The sequence below is a fragment of the Malus sylvestris genome, chromosome 4, assembly GCF_916048215.2.
Source record: "Malus sylvestris chromosome 4, drMalSylv7.2, whole genome shotgun sequence".
Lineage (NCBI taxonomy): Eukaryota > Viridiplantae > Streptophyta > Magnoliopsida > Rosales > Rosaceae > Malus > Malus sylvestris.
The window spans coordinates 26,050,934-26,071,912 of NC_062263.1; the positions used below are offsets into that span (position 1 = coordinate 26,050,934).

General features: G+C 40.1%; 1 protein-coding gene and 1 long non-coding RNA gene across 3 annotated transcripts in view; one reads left to right on the forward strand and one right to left on the reverse strand.

The window, feature by feature from the left end:
• The window catches only part of LOC126619237 (uncharacterized), a 32,554-nt gene that overhangs the window by 952 nt on the left and 10,623 nt on the right, over positions 1 to 20,979 (reverse strand). The gene's annotated exons all lie outside the window — the stretch shown is intronic.
• Positions 4,610 to 6,949, forward strand: LOC126619236 (uncharacterized). Of its 2 annotated transcripts, none has more exons than XM_050287535.1 (3): positions 4,610 to 5,096; positions 6,345 to 6,435; positions 6,719 to 6,949. In XM_050287535.1, the coding sequence occupies exons 1-3, from the start codon at positions 4,902 to 4,904 to the stop codon at positions 6,751 to 6,753; spliced, it is 321 nt and encodes a 106-aa protein (XP_050143492.1). In that variant the 5' UTR covers positions 4,610 to 4,901; the 3' UTR covers positions 6,754 to 6,949. The 2 variants fall into 2 exon arrangements, with proteins under 2 accessions (XP_050143492.1, XP_050143491.1); XM_050287534.1 differs by having other exon boundaries at positions 4,611 to 5,096; positions 6,345 to 6,431.

A 20,979-nucleotide genomic window follows, 5' to 3' on the forward strand; every position in this document is an offset into this window, starting at 1 on the left:
CATGTCCAAAACACAATTGAAATTTTATGCAATTAATCAATTTGTTCAAAGTCAATGATTTGTTTTTTCTTTGACTGTGTCCGTGAGAAACAATTTCACGAGAGGGCTAAGGGTGCGTTTGTTGCACCAAATTATTTTGGATTGGACTAACTTTAGGGATTAAGCTGGACTAGCTTAGAATAGAGTAAGTTGGACTAATTTAGTTGAATGTTTGGTTTCGTATCGAACTAAAAAGCAAGATAATAAAAAAATAAAAATAAATTCTATGTTTTTCTTTTGCTTTTTCTTTTTCTTGTTCTAGGACACTCTCTTTGGACTAAGAAACCTCTCTCTTTCCTTTACCTTTTTTCCGTCCAAATTCCACAACTCTGGACTAAGAATCTCTCTTCCCTCTCCTTTTTTTTTCGTCCAAATTCCACAACTTTCTCCCTCCATTTCAATCAATAAAGCTTCCAAATCACAAAACGAAACACAATCACAAAATTCAATTGAAATCAAAATCGAAATCACAGCTAAGTCTCCTGTATTCGCGACGGCGACGCTCTAATTCCGATCCCGACTTATGTATGGGTCGCGAACCAGGATCGACTAGTCAAGAATCTCATATCCTCGAGCTTGGAAATCACCAGGTTAGGTCAGTTTGTGCTTGGTCTGGTGTAATTTCGCAGGATAGAGGATAGAAGAAAGGACGCGAAGAGAGAGGGAGATGACATGATTCTGTGACGCAAACAACCATAAGAGAACGAGAGAAGTAGATAGAGGGGGTGAGAGCAGAGTAAGGTGTCTTAGTAATCCAAAGGGGCATTTGTTTGCCCTCGTTAAAGTTTGATGGACCGGACGAAATTAAAGATTAGTCCAGTCCTTTATTTGTTCCCAGCAAGGATTAACTTTAGCGAGACTAACTCTCACTCGCCTCAACTAAAGACAAGACTATCTGGTCTTAGGGAGTACCCCCGAGAACCATGGGACTAGCTAAGACAATCATCTTTCTCATCCTTGTCTTGCTCAACAACTACTCACGGCCACTCCTTGTGACATTCGACCACACACTGCCGTTAACTTTCCGATTCAACTATCTCTTTCAAATACATTTCCCAACGAATTTTCACATAAAAAATATATCAAACTGAAGCTAGGAGTCAGGGGATTCTGTTTCTACCTGAATTGAGGCCAAAAAGTGGTCGGAGGTGGCCGGAAATTGGCTCGAAAGTCTCGGCATGTTTGGGTTTCTTCGAATCGATGACAGATTCGAGCATGCAAAGCTTCGATCTGTGTCTAGGGATGGAGAGCAGTTTGTTGGTGGTGCTAACCTCATTTAATTTGACGAGGTTTAGCCGGAAAACAAGATGGAAAACCTTCAACTTGTCGAAAAAAAATGGAGATGTAAGGTTTCGTCGAATAACACAGAGCTAGAGCGAGGGAGAGAGGAGAGAGAGACTAGAATCGAGAGGGAGTTGGACAGAAAAAAGGAGAGATAGAGACTGAAATTGAGATGTCTAATCTGGGATAATGAAGGGTGGGACGGAGAAAGGAGAGAAAAAGGGAGAGAGTGACGGTGAAAGAAGGAAAAGAGGGAGAAAAATATAGGATAATAATAAAATATTAATATTTATTAATTAAATAATATAATATTATTTATCTTGCTTTTTAGTCCAACAGAGCATCAAACACTTCACTAAGCTAGTCCAGCTTAGTCTATTCTAAGCCGGTCCAGCTTAATCCCTCAAGTTAGTCCAGTCCGAGATAGTCTTGTGTAACAAATGCATCCCAATGGTTTTGGATGAGACACACTAAGACCAGCTAGCCCTATTGTTAGTCGAGGCGAGTCCTCCCTAGTACCACTAATGTTAGTCCCGAGAGCAAACAAACACGGATTGCACTAAATCTTTAATCCAATCCAGTGAGAGCTAAAGAAGGTAAACAAACTCCCCCTAAATTACAAGTTGGTAATTTAAGTCCCCATGTGGCGTGGGTGAGCGGTGCTGCAACTGAAACTAAGAGTGAATGAGAAGGGAGACTATTGATAATGGCCAGTGGAATAGACAATTGGTGTCTTCTATTGTTGATGATGACATTGTTAACAAGATTTGTAGCATTTCGTTGCCTTTGGTTCCTCAATGTGACTCTTGATGTTGAAGACCGAATGCTAATGGTAAATTCTCGGTTAAATCTGCAACGTGAAACCGGTTAGCTAGGCATGTTAATCTTCCCCATTAGCTAGGCATGCTAATGGTAAATTCTCGGTTAAATCTGCAACGTGAAACCGTTTAGCTAGGCATGTTGACTCTTGATCTAAGGATCTTTTAAAGAGAATGTGGAACCATAATCTTCCCCATGAAGTAAAAGTGTTTAGCTGGCTCCTCATTCTGGGTAGGCTCCACACAATAAACCGTTTAGCTAGGCATGTTAATACTATCCCAACCATTTGTCCCCTCTGTAACTTGGAGGATGAAAGTTAAGTCACTTGTTTATAAATTGTAATTTTGCAAGGCAGGTTTGGAATAACCCAACTATTTCTAATTCTTTACTGACGAATCAACTCTTGTGTTCAACTATTGGCTTCAATTCGTGCACCACAAGAGTGAAGATGACTTGTGTGATTTAAATAAGGCGCTTCTTATTTGCTGGTAGATTTGGATAGAAAGAGATCTCGTTGTTTTCCAAAATAAAAAGCCTTACTATACAAGAATTGTTATCTCCGCTATTAGGGCAGAGATCATCTTATAGCAAATCAAAAGTTGCCTGGTATTGCTAGTTGGCATGACTCTCATCCTAGTTCCATCTGGTGGTCCCCTCCGAGCGGTGGTTTTGTGAAGCTCAATTTTGATGGCTCAGCCGCTCAGTCATTAGTCAGCAAGCGGCCTCGGGTTTAGTGATCACAAATGAGAATGGCGAGCCTATCGTTGCAGGGGCTCGAAGTATTAGTCAGAATACCATCTCAGTTGCGGAATGTTTGGTGTTGCGGGACGGCCCCTGGATGGCTAAATCTGGAAGCTTTAAGCGGATCATTATTGAAAGCGACTGGAACCTTGTTATTGACTATTGAGTCTATCCCGGCTTTTATAACGTTCCTTGGAGACAGAGAACTATCCTGGAGGACGTTCATCGACTGGCGGGTTTCTTTGAGGATATTAGCGGGAAACATGTGTTCAGGGAGGCCGATTTATTGGCGGATAGCATCACTAGTGTTGGTTTCTCTGTTAATGATTTTCATATCTGGGATAGAACTCTTCCGGTGGCTGCTCGTCAGGCCTTTCTCTTTGGTTGTACTCAAACGGGTTGCCCTAGGGGTTTTTCTCTTTAGTTTAGTTATTTTCTAACAAAAAAAAATGTTTGAGTTAAATGTGTAATGTTAATTTGATGACTGATGTGTTAGCGTTAGATTTTCTATTTCTCAAACCCATATGTTTTTTTGTTTGTTATAAATGATATTTGTAGGACTCATTTCTAAAAAGAAATCAATCAAAATAATTTTTAAGATTTATAATTGGTGCATTAATGGAAATCACACAATAAAATAATTAAGAAACTAATTGACATCACATTTTTTCATATGTCAATCCACAGTTGGAGTTTCTTCATACCTTCAAATTTGATTGCTTGAGGTTCCACTTAAGATTCGACATCTCGTTTGGAGATGGTCTTAAGGTTTAAAGTGATATTTAAATTGGACCATGATGTTTGTTTTATTTCTCACATTGCCCCTTAATGTTTTGAAGTTATAAACATTTTGTATATCTGAACGTTTAGGTATCTATTAAATTTATACGGTTTTTATGCTATGTGGTGCAAATATAGTTTACATGTCAAACTGAAATACGAAATTATGCCTAATGTAACATAAATTAAATAAAGATTCGAATAATTCAATAAATAAATGTGTAAATAGATATACTTTCAAAACTTTATAAAGCAATGTGGAAATTTAAACCCTCGTGACCATTTCAAAAATCAACCCAAAACATGGAGAGGGGGCTTTTGGTATCGTTTGGTATGCAGACGGGACAGGATGAAACGGAATGAGACGGGACGGGACGCGATAGGACATGATGGAACGGAGAGGGAGCAAAGATGTCCTCGGATGGAAACAAGGAGGAAGAAGAATGAGACGAAGATGTTATAATTTTGTGTTCCACGGATGTGGAACGAGTCGTTCCAGGGGGTGAGGCGGAACGAAAATTCACCAAAAACTCGTCCCGTAGAACAACATGTTCCACCCATTTTAGGCGCACCAAAAGTTGAACTTCCCATCGGAATCCCCCAAGTTGCAGGCAATTCGTCGATCTTGAATCTGGCCAAATCCACCATTTGAACAGGGATTTCAGTGTCATGGGTGTTCAGCGAGCAGTTGATCGGGATTTCAATGTCATGGGTGTTCAGCGAGCAGTTGATCACACCTTCCATTGAATTGGATGTGAATTAGGGAAAATTCGGATGTGAATTGGGGGAAATTTGGAGAAGGAAAGTGTTCGGGTTTAGGCCGTCGCTTGGAAAATGGGAAATGTGAAGTCGCAACTCGACTGTGAGACTTTCGGCATTTTACGCCGTCATTTACCATGAGTGGATTGTATTTTTGGTTCCTAATACAATCCAATCGAGGCAAACAACGGCGTAAAATGCCGAAAGTCTCACAGTCGAGTCGCGACTTCACATTTCCCATTTTCCAAGCGACGGCCTAAACCCGAACACTTTCCTTCTCCAAATTTCCCCCAATTCACATCCGAATTTTCCCTAATTCACATCCAATTCAATGGAAGGTGTGATCAACTGCTCGCTGAACACCCATGACACTGAAATCCCGATCAACTGCTCGCTGAACACCCATGACACTGAAATCCCTGTTCAAATGGTGGATTTGGCCAGATTAAGATCGACAAATCGCCTGCAACTTGGGGATTCCGATGGGAAGTTCAACTTTTATCTACAAGCTGTATGTCATGCTCGCCCAATCCATAACAGATCCTCGTACCAGAGAAGTCCTCTCTTGGAAGGAGGACGATTTGTCGTTCGAAATAAAAGATTATAAGGGGTTCGATCTACTCATGGGCGCACTGTTTTTCAGGCATAAGAAATGGCCAGCTAGATTTTTCCACTACGTAAGCTTTCTGTTGTTCTTTTGAGTAATTGATTGCTAGATTAGTTGTTGGGTGTGTTTTTATGTTGAATTCTTGGGTACAAAGCCTCTTTTAGATTCAATTAGAAATTTCTGAGGCAATGAGGCTGCAGAAAGAAGAGTAATGGCTGTTTCAATCAAGCCATCTCATTTTGCTGTGTAGTGTATATGTGTTGAATGCCTTTAGATGCAAGAAAGTCTTGAACACTTACTAATGAACTCACCACCACCATATTGTAAACGGCAGTCATGTTTGAGCTGGGTTTTTTAATTGGCCCATATCTTGTTTTCTTGATTTCTTTGATCCTTTTCATGGATTTCAGCTGTTTAAAAGAAGTTTAGGGAGAGAGTGAGAAGGGGGAGGGGGGGGGGGGGAAGGAGGGAGGGAGGGAAAGACTATACAGTTGACAAATTGGGTAGTCATTCTTCTTCTTTTACCTTCTTGCTTGTCCTGCTTAGCAAATGGTCATAATTATTTGTAGAGAGAGATAGAGAGAGAGAGAGAGAGAGAGAGAGTTGAATTTCAAGAGGCAGAGATAGGTTGCCTCAGATCCAGGGAAGTCTAAGTTAATAAGTTGGAACAAAAGTTGCTTTCTTTGATAGGGTTGGCTTTTCCCGTGATTCTTGGAGCTTTGCCTTTGTTGGGTTTCTTTCTCATGACCCCCTTTTTTCTTCTTTCTTTTTTCTTTTTTCTTTGTTGTGTTTAGATAAGGGGTTGGTTCTAAATTTAATCAGATTTTTATATTTTTTTTCTACTTAATTGGAAATATATGCATAGAACTGAACAAAAATTCCAAAAACTTTAGATTTATTCACAAGCGGATAGATCCAACAGTCACTCTCATTTGGTCACTTGTTGATTAACCTTGGTCAAGAGTTGAAACGATGGCGATGGTGCAAATTCTTCATAGTCATCTGTCCATGGGTGTTCATAGCCTTGTTAAGCACAGTTCATGGGTGGATATTATCAGTAATATGGTGATTTATGTCTGTTAGTTTTCAAGTTGTAAGTATAAAGTTCATGGGCGTTCGCAGTCTTGTTAAGCACAGTTCATGTTGGTAATCATATAATCAGTAATATGGTGATGTATGTATAACGATATTGATTTATAGTTTCTACTAGTCTTCAAATTGTTCATCTTTCTCAATTCTTCATTGTTCTTTGATTTTTCTCAACGTAGTTAATAATTGATTGCTAATTTTTGTATTTTATTTTTTATGCCAACTATAGGGGATCAAATGCAAGTTCAATCACCCATCATTGCAAAGAGGGCAGCCGAATTGCCTTTCTCAATTCAACATGATTACGGACAAAGTTGTGGGTATAAAGTTACTTCCTAATTTGTTAAATTCATATTGATTCTTTTGAAGGCGGCAAAAACTAATATGTAATAAGAAGAGTAGTATTTGTTTGAAAATGATTAGTTTACATTTGGTACTTTTATACAATTGGGAAAGGAAATCTTTGCTCTCCAATGACAAACAATGGAAAGCTATCAACCACTAACAAGTACAAAACTGATTAGCAGAATGTTTAACAACTAATACAACTTGCTCCTATTGCTTAGCTAACTTTTTAATATGTTAAATCTGATTCTTTTGCAGCCAGCAAAGGTGAGGGAGAGGGATCCGCCAACTGAGAAGCGGAGGTGGACTATCTAGGTACGAAAATGGGAAAAAGCCACATCCTTCTTCTGTGGGAGGAGTGTGCAATTGGTGCTCTTGGCACAACTGTCTATAAACTTTTTTGTTTGTTAATACTTTGAGTTTCTTTGTCTATATTACAATGATAGAATAGAAATATGTAATTGGATGGGTATGGCCTTTTGTTTTCGATGGCAGTGGGTAAATTTTTTTGACTTTCTTTAACAGTTAGAATAAAATTCAAGATTAACCAACTCAACAAATTGGCCCAACGACCATTTTTCTCTTTCCCTCCTTTCTTTTCCACTCCCCCCCCCCCTCTTCCCCTCTTTCTTTCTCTCTCCCCTCTCTCTTCCTCCTTTCGTCCACTTCTCTTCTCTCTCTCATCTTTCATCTTCCACTTGGCGCCACCCCTTTCGCTCTCTTCTCTCCTTATGCCCATTTTCTCTCTTTATAAATATATATAGGATAAATCTCAGTTTACTACCCTTAAATTTTGTGGTTTTCAACATTTGATACATGGATTTTTTTTTGTCCCAAAGTCATACTTGAAGTATTAATTTTAGGACAGTCTCATACATCATTTAGTCTGGCTGTTAAGTATCCCGTTAACTGATGACGTGACGCCCATGTGGATAATGACTGGGCACCACGTGTTATTAAGGAGTCCACGTGGAAATTAAAAATTCAAAAAAAAAATCCCCTTTACTGTCTCTCAACCTCTCCCTCTCTCCCAACTCTCTCGTCCCTCTCCTTTCTAAAAAGTAGAAAATCGACGACGGCAAAGCCACACTACCACCACCGTAGCCGGTAATCAATACACAAAATCATAAATTTCTCAGTTAATCCTCTGTTTGGCTAGCCAAAAATACAGAGCCCCAACTTTGTTTTCCTCAAGAAACCGAATAGCCTTAAATCACTCGCATTTGAGTTCAAAATTCATATCTCGGCTTCTTGGAGACAGACATTTCGAAACCCTAGATGGTGATCACAAATCTCAAGTTCTAGACTGGCAACCAAACGACGCCGTTGATGTTGATGAAGCATCGATTTCAGACTCAGAGCCTAAAACTACGGCGTGGCCTGAAGAGACTCTTAAGAAACCAAAGGAAAGATTGAAGGGCAAATTAACTAGGTTTGAGTAATAGACAATTGGGTGAATGATTTTCTTCAATTGCCTAACTGTTCCTCATACAAAGATTATATATAACACTTTACAATTAATACATATTTACAATTTATGGCATGCAAGCCGTGATCCCCAATTCGTGGGATTGACCTAGGCTAGGAAAGGCATGTAACTTTTCCCTGATCTGTGGAATTTCACCTAAGCTAGAAATTCATAATACAATTATAATAATATTTCCTTAATAGAGACACTGATGCTCTCATCAACATCGTCTACAAGAAGGCCATTTCGACAACGATAAGTGAAAATCTCGACAAATGCAATGAAATCAGAAGCTGAAACGACGTCGTGGCCGTGTTGGCGACCAAATGACCGTGGAGAGGACGAGATCGCATCGAAGAAAATGGCGTTTAGGGTTTTAGACAGAGAGAGTGGAGGTGAAGATTGTGGAGATTTAGAGAGAGAAATAGAGAAAAGAGAGAGAGAGAGAGAGATAGATAGATAGAGAGGAGAAGGGGTCTCTGCAAATTCAACCCTTGCAGATTATGAAACCGAGTCCTTGAGCACAAAAGTTAACACTTTTAACTAACTGATTTGCAAGCCACTTGCACATTATGAAACCTTTGAAATGAATTTTTCATATTTAAGATCTCTAATTTCTATATGTAATCAACATATGAAAACAACAAATTGCTACTACTAACGGGCACATAGTAATTCAACTATGTTTTTGTTTCTCAAGCTCTCATAAGAAGTTGCGGTTCATTCTAAATATATAAAATCATAAGGGAAAAATTATACAAAAGTGTAGGATAATATTTTTGGATTGTCAATAACAACACTTTGTTCAATAAAAAGATAATGACTACACTTTATTACTTAAACATGAAAAGATTGTCAATAGATAAAAAAAAAAATCCGAATTTATATTTAGACAAACTTGAACATGATTTTGCAAGTAAATTCAATCTGAAAACAAAAAACCACTACTGAAAATGCCACATTTAACAACCTAATTAACGTTCGTTTGTTATTTAAAAGTAGACCAAAAAAAAAAAAAAAACACAACGAAAAAAGTGGGAAACTATCCACTACTTTATGTTGAGAGAGGGAATTGAACCTGGGTGGGCACGGAAACAAAAACCACAAAAACCCACTCTGCCATCTAAAGCATGGTGATACTCATAATGAGCGTTTACTATATGAAATACAACAATCTCATACACATATAAAACAACTTAATTTTTTTGGGTCCCAAGCAATCACCCTGATGCCACTGGGCCGAGGCCGGGGCTACGGAAAGGGAGGGGAGGGGGATTAGGAACTATACAGGTAAGCTTTTTCAATTTTTCTTTTTACTTTTTTTTATTATATTAAAATTTTGTCATTTTCATTAAATTTCAAGTTTTTGTCATTAAATAAAATTATTATTAGTTTTTTGTTTAAAAAAAGTTTGTGGAAGCTCTTTTCATTAAAACTCCCTAAATATATTGGCTCTTGATGTCAACTTAATAGAATATAAATACAAACTGAATTAACTTATTTTGCCATTATTCACCTATCTCTTGGTTTTTCAATTATTTGGAGATGACTATGTTGATTTGTGATTTTGTGGGACTTGCTCAAGTAAAATGTGTGTTGTCTAAATTGTTGCATTTGAAAATGCGATTGTGTTGCTATTACCTTTTGAGGGAAATTTTCTATGAATATTATTCATGGTGGTTGTTCATTATAATTTGAAATCTCGCAGCAAAGTGCGTAAAATTTTTCTAGTGAAACTCTATAATTAAAATAATTCTACTTCCTATTCCTTACAAATTTGAATCCTTCCCCCCCCCCCCCCCTCTCCCAACCTTATCAAAACATTTTTTTTTAGGAACCAAAAATACAATCAAACTTTCCTTTTCTTTTGTTGTGAGTCATGACTTGCGCGATGCTTACCTTTGTATTCATAATCCAAACGAATTTGAAAGCACTAATTTGTGAGTCGTTGAGCCAATTAAATTTTTCCACGTGTTTATTGACTTTTTTCCATTAATACTAGTATATGCCCACACACAAAGTGTATGTGAATTTTTTTTTCGATTTGTTTTTAAAATTGAAGGGGAGAGAGAGAGAGAGAGGGAGGGAGAGAGAGAGAACGTATGCCCACACACAGAGTGTGTAAAATTTTATTAATTTTATTTTGAAAGTGAAGGAGAGAGGAAGAGAGAGAGAGAGAGAGAATGTAAGTCCACATACAAATGTGTGATTTTTTTTAGTTTTGTTTTTAAAATTGGAGAGAGGAAGAGAGAGAGAAAGTATGCCCACACACAAAGTATGAAATTTTAGTAGTTTTGTTTTTAAAATTGAATGAGAGAGAGAATGTATGCCATACACAAAATGTGTGAAAATTTTTAGTTTTGTTTTTAAAATTGAAGGAGAGAGGAAGAGAGAATTTTTTTTAATGAATGAATTGTATGGGTTGGATTGATACGTCTGCCTTACCAATTCGGCGGGTGCTCAGATTTTCTCATTCGAATAGAAAAGGGGTTCCAAAGGAAGAGAGAGAACTATGCCCACACACAAAATGTGTGTAAATTTTTTTTATTTTGTTTTTAAAATTGAAGGAGAGAAAGAGAGAGAACTATGCCCACACACAAAATGTGTGTAAATTTTTTTTATTTTGTTTTTACATTTGAAGGAGAGAGGAAGAGAGAGAAAGCGTATGCTCACACACAAAATGTGTGTGTGTAAAATGATTTAGTTTAGTTTTTAAAATTGAAGGAGAGAAATAGAAAGAGAAAGAATGGTATGCCCACACACATTGTACGTGAAACTTTTTAGTTTTTTTTAAAAAAAAAAATATGACATGCAATATGACACACCCCGACCCAGAGGATCAAGGCGTGCTGGCCGTCACGTGAGCGTGACGTAACCAAAAGTGCGACACGGAAGCAAGATATAACAGAAAATGAAGGAATTCAAACCAATCTCTAGTAGAACCACCTACTAGAATAAAAGGATGAGTTATAAGGTAAACACATAAATTCAGAGCATAGGTTTAAGTGTAGTCAAGTAGGACCAAAATAAAATACATCACCCGTAGGTGAGTCCTACATGCAGAACATCTGTCAGAATGCCGAAAAAGACCTCGAGAGCCACCAACCGCTAACTAGAACCTGGAGGGGCGCAAAACAATGATGAGTGGGTCAGTAAAATCAAAGATTTTCCAAAACATTTCATTTAAAACATTTCTAACCCCTCACCGTAAAACCTGTATACTTCCCCAGAAAAATAGTATATAAACATATATATAGACATATCATCAAAACTCAGCTCATATCCATCAACATAACATCTCAGAAATAATATGCCACGCCATGCCAAATATAGTCAGAAATGCATCAATATCAATCAGGTGAAATAATAAATCAACCAGAGACCCTACAATGGTCCTGTACGGCTGATTCTAAAGCTCAACATCCCACTCAGCCGGAGTCACCACAGTGACCTATACGGCCCTGCCGGAGTCACCAACTGTGACCTGTATGGCACTACACTGCACATCACTCGAAACTACGTATAGTAGTCTGTACGATGAAAGGTGTATAAATACGCTCTAGTGCTTCTCTCATCAATCATCAGCACGCATAACTAAGGTCACCCACTAGTCGGAATCACATCTAGTGATCTATACGACTAGCATGTCGGAACCTTCACATGGTCTGTACGACATCCACCTACTTGGATCCAAGACGAGCGTGCGGTGTGGTGAATAATAATATAAGCACTAACACCTAGGGTGCAGGTTATGAGCTTTCAATGCAATTCTCATAAAATAACTCATCTGAATAATATAAAAACTCACATGTGCGTCCACCGCGTCAATTAACATATATATGCATCGATTATCAAACTAAATATCTCAACATTTGCATGCATGGCAATTTAAATCATAATTTTCATATAAACACATTTTTTGGGAAAAACAGTTGTATATAGGTAATATGAAAACAAAACTGCCCACTCACTGATAAGTCGATGGGTCGTAACCCCCGTGACGTCCCTGGATTCGTTCGTCCTCGGGATAAGTGTCATCTATATGCGAAACAACTATAAAAACGTTAATTTAAACACATAACCAACAATTCGAAATAACTTCTCATACGATGCTCAAATTGGGTATATGAATATACCACATCGACCTTCTCGACGTCACGGACGTCGAGAAATTTTTAGATTAATTTTTTGGTGTCGCACGCGCCCCCACGCGCCAGGGAACGCACGGACACACGTGCCCCCACGGGCGTCATCTTCCCCAGCCAGTCGCCGGACTGGTTTTTCCGGTGGTCGGATTCCGGCGAGTTTTAAAACTTCTTGTTCTTCTTCGTTTCTCAACCGTTTTCTTCGTATTTTATACCAAAATGAAGCCCCAAACATGTAGAATCACGATACGCTATTTTTAAGCTCCAAAAACAACTAAATCTCATCGGAAAAATCCAAGCAAAACCGGCCAAACTTAACCCTCGTGATCCCGACGTCCAAATCCTTCAAACAAAGCACTCCGAGCTTCCTTGGGACCTCACTAAGCTCACTATAAGCTTAGAATTTCCTGAAACACAACATTTCACGTGTGCATGAACAGTGACCAAAAATGGGGGGTTCGGGTTCACGTTATTTCGAAGGTTTCCCTTCCTAAAACTAGTACCAATCAACTCAGAACATCAAGAGGATGAAGAATCTTACCTTGGTTGCTTCGATCCACAGTGTTTTGGGTGGTTTGTTCTTCGTCCGTACGTATATGGTGAGAGAGAGAGCAGGGGATCGTGAGGGAGGAGAGAGAGAGAGCTACGGGAAGGGAGAGAGAGCATGGAGTGTGAGGTGTGGTCCACTCTAATCCACACCATCCATCCAATTCCCTAACCACATAATTCCAAAACCAATTTTTTTGAATCCCCAAAACTTATAATAATTTAAACCAAATAACGTTACACATACAAACCTTAGCAACGTCAAGGGTAATATCTTCATTTCACGCTCCCGATATAAAAATCCTGGGACGGGCTGTGACAATCTCCCCTCCTTATAGAATTTTGTCCCCGAAATTCCCATAACCAATTAAACCACTTAATACCCATAGAATAATCTTGGGTACATCTCTCTCATACGATCTTCTGTCTCCCAGGTAGCTTCTTCTACGGAATGGTTCCTCCATAACACCTTCACCAAACTCACCGTCTTGTTTCTTAGAACCTTATCTTTCCAATCCAAGATAGTGACTGGTTCCTTATCATATGTCATATCCGGATTAATCTTTAGCGGTTGAGAAGGGATCACATGAGAAGGATCAGAAATATAATGTCGAAGCATAGAGACGTGGAACACATTATGGACCTTAGATAACTCCGGGGGCAACTCCAACCGGTAGGCAACTTCACCAACTCTTTCAGTGATCACATAGGGTCCAATGTATCTCGGACTTAGCTTCCCTCTTTTTCCAAATCGTACCACACCTCTCCAAGGTGACAATTTCAAAAACACCCAATCGCCCACATTATACACTCGATCAGTGGCATATCGATCAACTAAACTCTTCTGTCGATCTTGGGCTGCTTTCAGGTTAGACTTAATCACCTGAATATTTTGAGTAGTCTCATCCACAATCTCTGGGCCTTCTAACACTCTTTCACCAACCTCAGACCAACACAATGGTGCACGACACGCCCTACCATAAAGTGCCTCAAATGGTGACATACCAATGCTCGAGTGAAAACTATTATTGTAGGCAAATTCCATCAAGTCCAGACGATCATGCCAGGAATCACCGAATTGTAACACTGAAGATCTCAACATATCCTCCAACGTCTGAATCGTCCTCTCTGATTGCCCATCAGTTTGAGGATGATAAGCAGTGCTGTAAAGCAATTGCGTACCAAGAACTTCCTGAAAAGCTACCCAAAATTTAGAAGTAAATCTTGGGTCTCGATCAGAAATAATATTCACTGGAACTCCATGATACTTCACAATCTTCGTAATGAACAACCTAGCCAATTTATTCAGAGGATACTTCTCCCCCACTGGAATGAAATGTGCTGACTTGGTAAGTCGATCCACAATCACCCAAATACCATCAAATCCGTTTCGTGTACGAGGAAGTTTATACACGAAGTCCATGGTTATATTTTCCTATTTCCACTGGGGAACGGGATGTGGCTGCATTCGCCCAAAAGACTTCTTTCTTTCTGCTTTAACTTGCTGGCAGATAATACATGTACTCACATACTCAGCAATTTCCCTTTTCATACCCGGCCAATAATAAAATGGTCGAATGGTATGATACATCTTAGTGCCTCCCGGGTGCATCGCATAAGCTGAACAATGCGCTTCATCCAATATTTCCTTCTTTAATTCCTCATTATTCGGAACATACATTCTATTTTCCTGCATAAGCATACCATCTGATTCCCGAATCCTAAGGTCTTTCTTTTTCCCTTCACTTCTTAACTGAACCATTTCTTGAATTTCCTCATCCACCATCTGAGCTTCGAGTATACGATCAATCAAAACTGGCCTGACTTGAAAACTAGCAAGAAAGGCTCCACTTCGATCTTCCAACTCCAACTTTACTCCAGTTGCCCTCAGTTCAGCAAGAAGAGGAACACGGCTAGCATATAAGGCATTGAGTTTACCTTGAGGTTTCCTACTCAGTGCGTCAGTTACCACATTAGCACGACCCGGATGATACTCAATAGTACAGTCATAATCACTTAACAATTCCATCCACCTTCGCTGACGAAGATTAAGATCATGCTGAGTAAACAGATACTGAAGACTCTTGTGATCAGTGAAGATCTTACACTTCTCACCATATAAATAATGCCTCCAAATCTTCAAGGCAAAAACAATGGCCGCCAACTCAAGATCGTGAGTGGGATAGTTCCTTTCATGATTTTTCAGCTGCCGAGAAGCATAGGCAATCACTCTATTATGCTGCATCAAAACACATCCCAAACCATTCAAGGAAGCATCACTATAAATCTCAAAATTACCACTATCGTCAGGAAGTACCAATACTGGAGCATGAGTGAGGCAATATTTCAATTGCTGGAAACTTCGCTCACAATTCTCATCCCACTCGAATTTAACATCCTTCCTGGTCAACTTCGTTAACGGCAAAGCAATCATAGAAAAATCCTGAACAAACCGTCGGTAATAACCTGCTAAACCAAGAAAACTTCGTACCTCAGTGACGGTTCGAGGTTGCTCCCAATTCTCCACTGCCGCTATCTTTTGAGGATCAACTTGGATTCCTTGAGCCGATACAACATGCCCCAAAAATGCCACTTCAGTCAACCAAAACTGACATTTACTGAACTTAGCATACAACTGATGCTCCCTCAATTTCTTTAATACCAAGTTAAGATGTCGGATATGATCTGCTTTAGATTTAGAGTATACCAGAATACCATCAATAAAAACAATAACAAATTTATCAAGATATTGCTGGAATACCTCATTCATCAACCTCATGAAAGCTGCAGGTGCATTAGTCAACCCAAATGGCATAACCAGAAATTCATAATGTCCGTAACGGGTTCGGAAAGCTGTCTTAGGTACATCTTCCTCTTTAATCTTCAACTGATAATAACTGGATCTCAAATCAATCTTAGAAAATACACACACACCTTTCAGCTGATCAAACAGATCGTCGATACGAGGCAATGGATAACGATTTTTAATCGTTACCCGGTTCAATTGCCTATAGTCAATGCATAATCTCAGAGGTCCATCTTTCTTCCTCACAAATAATACTGGAGCTCCCCAAGGTGACGAACTAGGCTGAATGAAACCCTTATCAATTAATTCTTGCAACTGAATTTTCAATTCTCTCAACTCAGTAGGAGCCATTCTATAAGGAGTTAGAGATATAGGGTCAGTACCTGGAAGCAAATCAATAGAGAATTCCACCTCTCTGTCTGGCGGCAGCCCCGGTAAATCATCAGGAAATACATCAGGATAATGTCTGACCACACCAACTTCTTCTATACTAGGAGAAACAACATCATTTAACACCACATGTGCTAAATATCCCTGACAACCCTTCGATAATAATTTCCTTGCTCTTATGGCAGAGATAACACCATGTCTCACCCCACCTCTTTCGCCCACAAAAGTAACCTCGGGTAGTCCAGGACGATAAAAAGTAACTGATTTACCATAACAATCAATATGGGCACGATTATAGTGCAACCAATCAGCCCCTAGAATCACATCAAAATCCACAATATCTAACGGGATAAGATCAGCTGGCATAACTATGCCCTCTACCATCACTGGACACCCAAGATATACACTATCAACATAACATTTATCTCCTCTAGGCATGGCAAACTCTAAATCAAATCCTAGAGGTGAAGGGTGAGGTTGAGTCATTTGAGCAAACGTATGAGAAATCACAGAGTGCGTAGCACCACAATCAATCAAAACCTTAGCAAAATGACCAAGAACATTTAACGTACCCATGATCAAATCTGGATGGTTCTGAGCCTCTTGCAGTGAGATGTGATTAACACGCCCCTAAGCTTGCTGTCGTCCACCATGACCTCTACTGCCTTGATTACCTCGCCCCTGGGGAGCACGTCCTTGGCCTGACTGATTAGGCTGCCTAGATGATCCTGCACCACCCGCAGCAACTTCCCCCTGACGGGGCTGACCTCCCTGATGCCACTGAGATCCACCAACTGGCATGGATGAATAAGAAGAATAACCCCCAAAGTCCTGAGAATACCCTGTCTGAGAATAAGGCTCCTGGGGATACTGATAAGGCCGGAAGCATACGGAGCAGCATCCCCCTGGTAGTGGTAGGCACCACCACGACCCGACTGGCCATAACTGCCCGGTCCAAAGCTCTGCTGAATCGGCGCTGGATGTGGCATAGTGGTCTGCTGCGGTCTCTGTTGACCCTGGGGGCACTGAGAAGCCCGATGTCCCATTTTCCCACAAGTAAAACAAGCACCACTACCTCTCCTACACTCACCATGATGACGAAAATTACAACGGCGACACCACGGAGCTCCAGAACCACCAGCACCACCAGAATCCCTCTGCCTCTGAAATTTAGGCCCACCAGAAAATCTACCACCACCTCTCCTTGGGCAAGTAATACTATATCCTCCACTAGAAGAACTCGAACTGGCTCCACTCTTCTTAAAATTCTGCGTCTTGCGAGGTCCCGGAATAGAGATACCCTTAACTTTATCATCATTCTTCTGACCGTCATTCTTGTCCTCGTCATCCTCACTCTCACTGGGAAGATTATCAGAGTCCTCCATCCTAACCAAAATCTCGAAAAACTCATGATAATCGGCGCAGGGAAGTGCACTGGCAAAAGTCCACCACTTTTTCTTAGATCCCAACTTGAAACGTCGAAGCATCTCTCCCTGATTACCAGCTGTATCAGGGTCATAACGAGACAAATCAGTAAACTTTCTGTAATACTCATGAGCTGTCATATTCTTCTGTTTCAATCGAGTAAATTCCCGTTTCTTCCGATCAATATACTCTGGGGGGACAAATCTTTTCTTGAAATTATCTTTAAATACTTCCCAATCAGATGCCATAGCTGGGGACATAAACTGCGTCTGATTCCTCCACCAACCTGCCGGCTCTCAAGCCAAAAACCAGGTAGTGGTCTCAACCCACCTATCAGCCGGAAAGTTCCCCTGACTTTGTATCACCTGAAATGTCTTTTCAATATGATCTAGCCATTTCTCTGCCCCATCGTGACCTTCATTACCCATAAAACGATCCAGTTTCAAATTGTACATGGTCTCCAGGGGTGTCCTCTGAGGTGGGGGAGGAGGACGGATTACATTCTGAAAAGCCTGGGCCATTGCTTCCCCTAACTGAGTGATATCCGGGAAATTAGGTTCAGGAGTACGGCGGGACTCCCTACGCTCTCTACAAGGCGACATAATTCTGACAGAAAACATCAAAAGATCATTAAAGCATTAACAATTATACAAGACTGCAACCTAGGCTCTGATACCAAACTGACACACCCCGACCCAGAGGATCAAGGCGTGCTGGCCGTCACGTGAGCGTGACGTAACCAAAAGTGCGACACGGAAGCAAGATATAACAGAAAATGAAGGAATTCAAACCAATCTCTAGTAGAACCACCTACTAGAATAAAATGATGAGTTATAAGGCAAACACATAAATTCAGAGCATAGGTTTAAGTGCAGTCAAGTAGGACCAAAATAAAATACATCACCCGCAGGTGAGTCCTACATGCAGAACGTCTGTCAGAATGCCGAAAAGACCTCGAGAGCCACCAACCGCTAACTAGAACCTAGAGGGGCGCAAAACAATGATGAGTGGGTCAGTAAAATCAAAGATTTTCCAAAACATTTCATTTAAAACATTTCTAACCCCTCACCGTAAAACCTGTATGCTTCCTCAGAAAAATAGTATATAAACATATATATAGACATATCATCAAAACTTAGCTCATATCCATCAACATAACATCTCAGAAATAATATGCCATGCCATGCCAAATATAGTCAGAAATGCATCAATATCAATCAAGTGAAATAATAAATCAACTGGAGACCCTACAATGGTCCTGTACGGCTGATTCTAAAGCTCAACATCCCACTCAGCCGGAGTCACCACAGTGACCTATACGGCCCTGCCGGAGTCACCAACTATGACCTGTACGGCACTACACTGCACATCACTCGGAACTACGTATAGTAGTTTGTACGATGAAAGGTGTATAAATACGCTCTAGTGCTTCTCTCATCAATCATCAGCGCGCATAACTAAGGTCACCCACTAGTCGGAATCACATATAGTGATCTATACGACTAGCATGTCGGAACCCTCACATGGTCTGTACGACATCCACCTACTTGGATCCAAGACGAGAGTGTGGTGTGATGAATAATAATATAAGCACTAACACCTAGGGTGCAGGTTATGAGCTTTCAATGCAATTCTCATAAAATAACTCATCTGAATAATATAAAAACTCACCTGTGCGTCCACCGCGTCAATTAACATATATATGCATCGATTATCAAACTAAATATCTCAACATTTGCATGCATGGCAATTTAAATCATAATTTTCATATAAACGCATTTTCTGGGAAAAACAGTTGTATATAGGTAATACGAAAACAAAACTGCTCACTCACTGATAAGTCGATGGGTCGTAACCCCTGTGACGTCCCTGGATGCGCTCGTCCTCGGGATAAGTGTCACCTATATGCGAAACAACTATAAAAACGTTAATTTAAACACATAACCAACAATTCGAAATAATTTCTCATACGATGCTCAAATTAGGTATATGAATATACCACATCAACCTTCTTGACGTCACGGACGTCGAGAAATTTTTAGATTAATTTTTTGGTGTCGCACACGCCCCCACGCGCCAGGGAACGCACGAACACACGCGCCCCTACGCGCGTCATCTTCCCCAGCCAGTCGCCGGACTGGTTTTTCCGGTGGCCGGATTCCGGCGAGTTTTAAAACTTCTTGTTCTCCTTCGTTTCTCAACCGTTTTCTTCGTATTTTATACCAAAATGAAGCCCCAAACATGTAGAATCACGATACGTTATTTTTAAGCTCCAAAAACAACTAAATCTCACCGGAAAAATCCAAGCAAAACCGGCCAAACTCAACCCTCGTGATCCCGACGTCCAAATCCTTCAAACGAAGCACTCCGAGCTTCCTTGGGACCTCACTAAGCTCACTATAAGCTTAGAATTTCCTGAAACACAACATTTCACGTGTGCATGAACAGTGACCAAAAATGGGGGGTTCGGGTTCACGTTATTTCGAAGGTTTCCCTTCCTAAAACTAGTAACAATCAACTCAGAACATCAAGAGGATGAAGAATCTTACCTTGGTTGCTTCGATCCACTGTGTTTTGGGTGGTTTGTTCTTCGTCCGTACGTATATGGTGAGAGAGAGAGCAGGGGATCGTGAGGGAGGAGAGAGAGAGAGCTATGGGAAGGGAGAGAGAGCAGGGAGTGTGAGGTGTGGTCCACTCTAATCCACACCATCCATCCAATTCCCTAACCACATAATTCCAAAACCAAATTTTTTTAATCCCCAAAACTTATAATAATTTAAACCAAATAACGTTACACACACAAACCTTAGCAACGTCAAGGGTAGTATCTTCATTTCACGCTCCCGATATAAAAATCCCGGGACGGGCTGTGACACAATAGGCTTTGGCAATGACACACACATACTCTTTTTAAGGACGTGATTCCGTGGGAGTGCACAAATTTCTTCAAATTCTCGAACACCATTTCCCCCAAATTCACATCCAAAACCCCATATTGCCAAGATTCATCGGATGGAGCAAAATCCAGAAGGAGTTAGTCAAGATATCATGGTGGTCGATAAAGAAAATCCATGGGGAATTCCGGCGGATACTCCGGCATTTGTCGGTAGGTTGTACTCTGCTCTAATGGAGTCAACCATCGATGCCAATGTGAGGTCAATCATCTCTTGGGAAGATGAATCTAGCTTTGTGATTCATGATTTTGAGGCCTTCAGTACTTTAATGGACAAGTATTTCACGAATGAAAGATGGATGGCCCAGTTCACTTGCCTTGTAAGTAACCCTTCCGATTAATAGTGTTATTTTTTATTTTTGATATTTTGAATTATTAATTTATGTAGGTTTTAATTTCGATGATTATATATACACATCAATAGTTGCTCATTAATTACAGGGCATTTGTTCTGAATTCGTGAACTGGCATTTGCAAAAGGGGCATCCTGATTTGCTCAAACAACTCAAGTATTCGAGGCGAATTGAAATTCCCCAAGCCCAACAAGAAAATGAATCGGCTAGCTCGAGTGAAACTAAAAGACCCGCGATAGTCTAGGTATGAAATTTGAAACTTGATTGATTGATTGATTGTGAAGTTTTCTAAGTTGTTTGTTTAAAAATATGTTCCATGGTTGGTTGCATATCGTTTATTCTGAGTTTGTATGTATGGAGTGCTAAAGACAGTCAAAAATGCTTTTCTGTGAGCTTGTTCTTAGTCAGTTTCAACAAGAGCTATGAGCTATTT

Bases quoted from the DNA above. Each gene is read 5' to 3' on its own strand.
- LOC126619236 (XM_050287534.1), top strand. From the start codon at position 4,902: ATGGGAAGTTCAACTTTTATCTACAAGCTGTATGTCATGCTCGCCCAA. The intron at 5,097-6,344 runs GTAAGCTTTCTG...TGCCAACTATAG, and splicing joins CAGCTAGATTTTTCCACTAC to GGGATCAAATGCAAGTTCAA. The intron at 6,432-6,718 runs GTGGGTATAAAG...ATTCTTTTGCAG, and splicing joins ACATGATTACGGACAAAGTT to CCAGCAAAGGTGAGGGAGAG.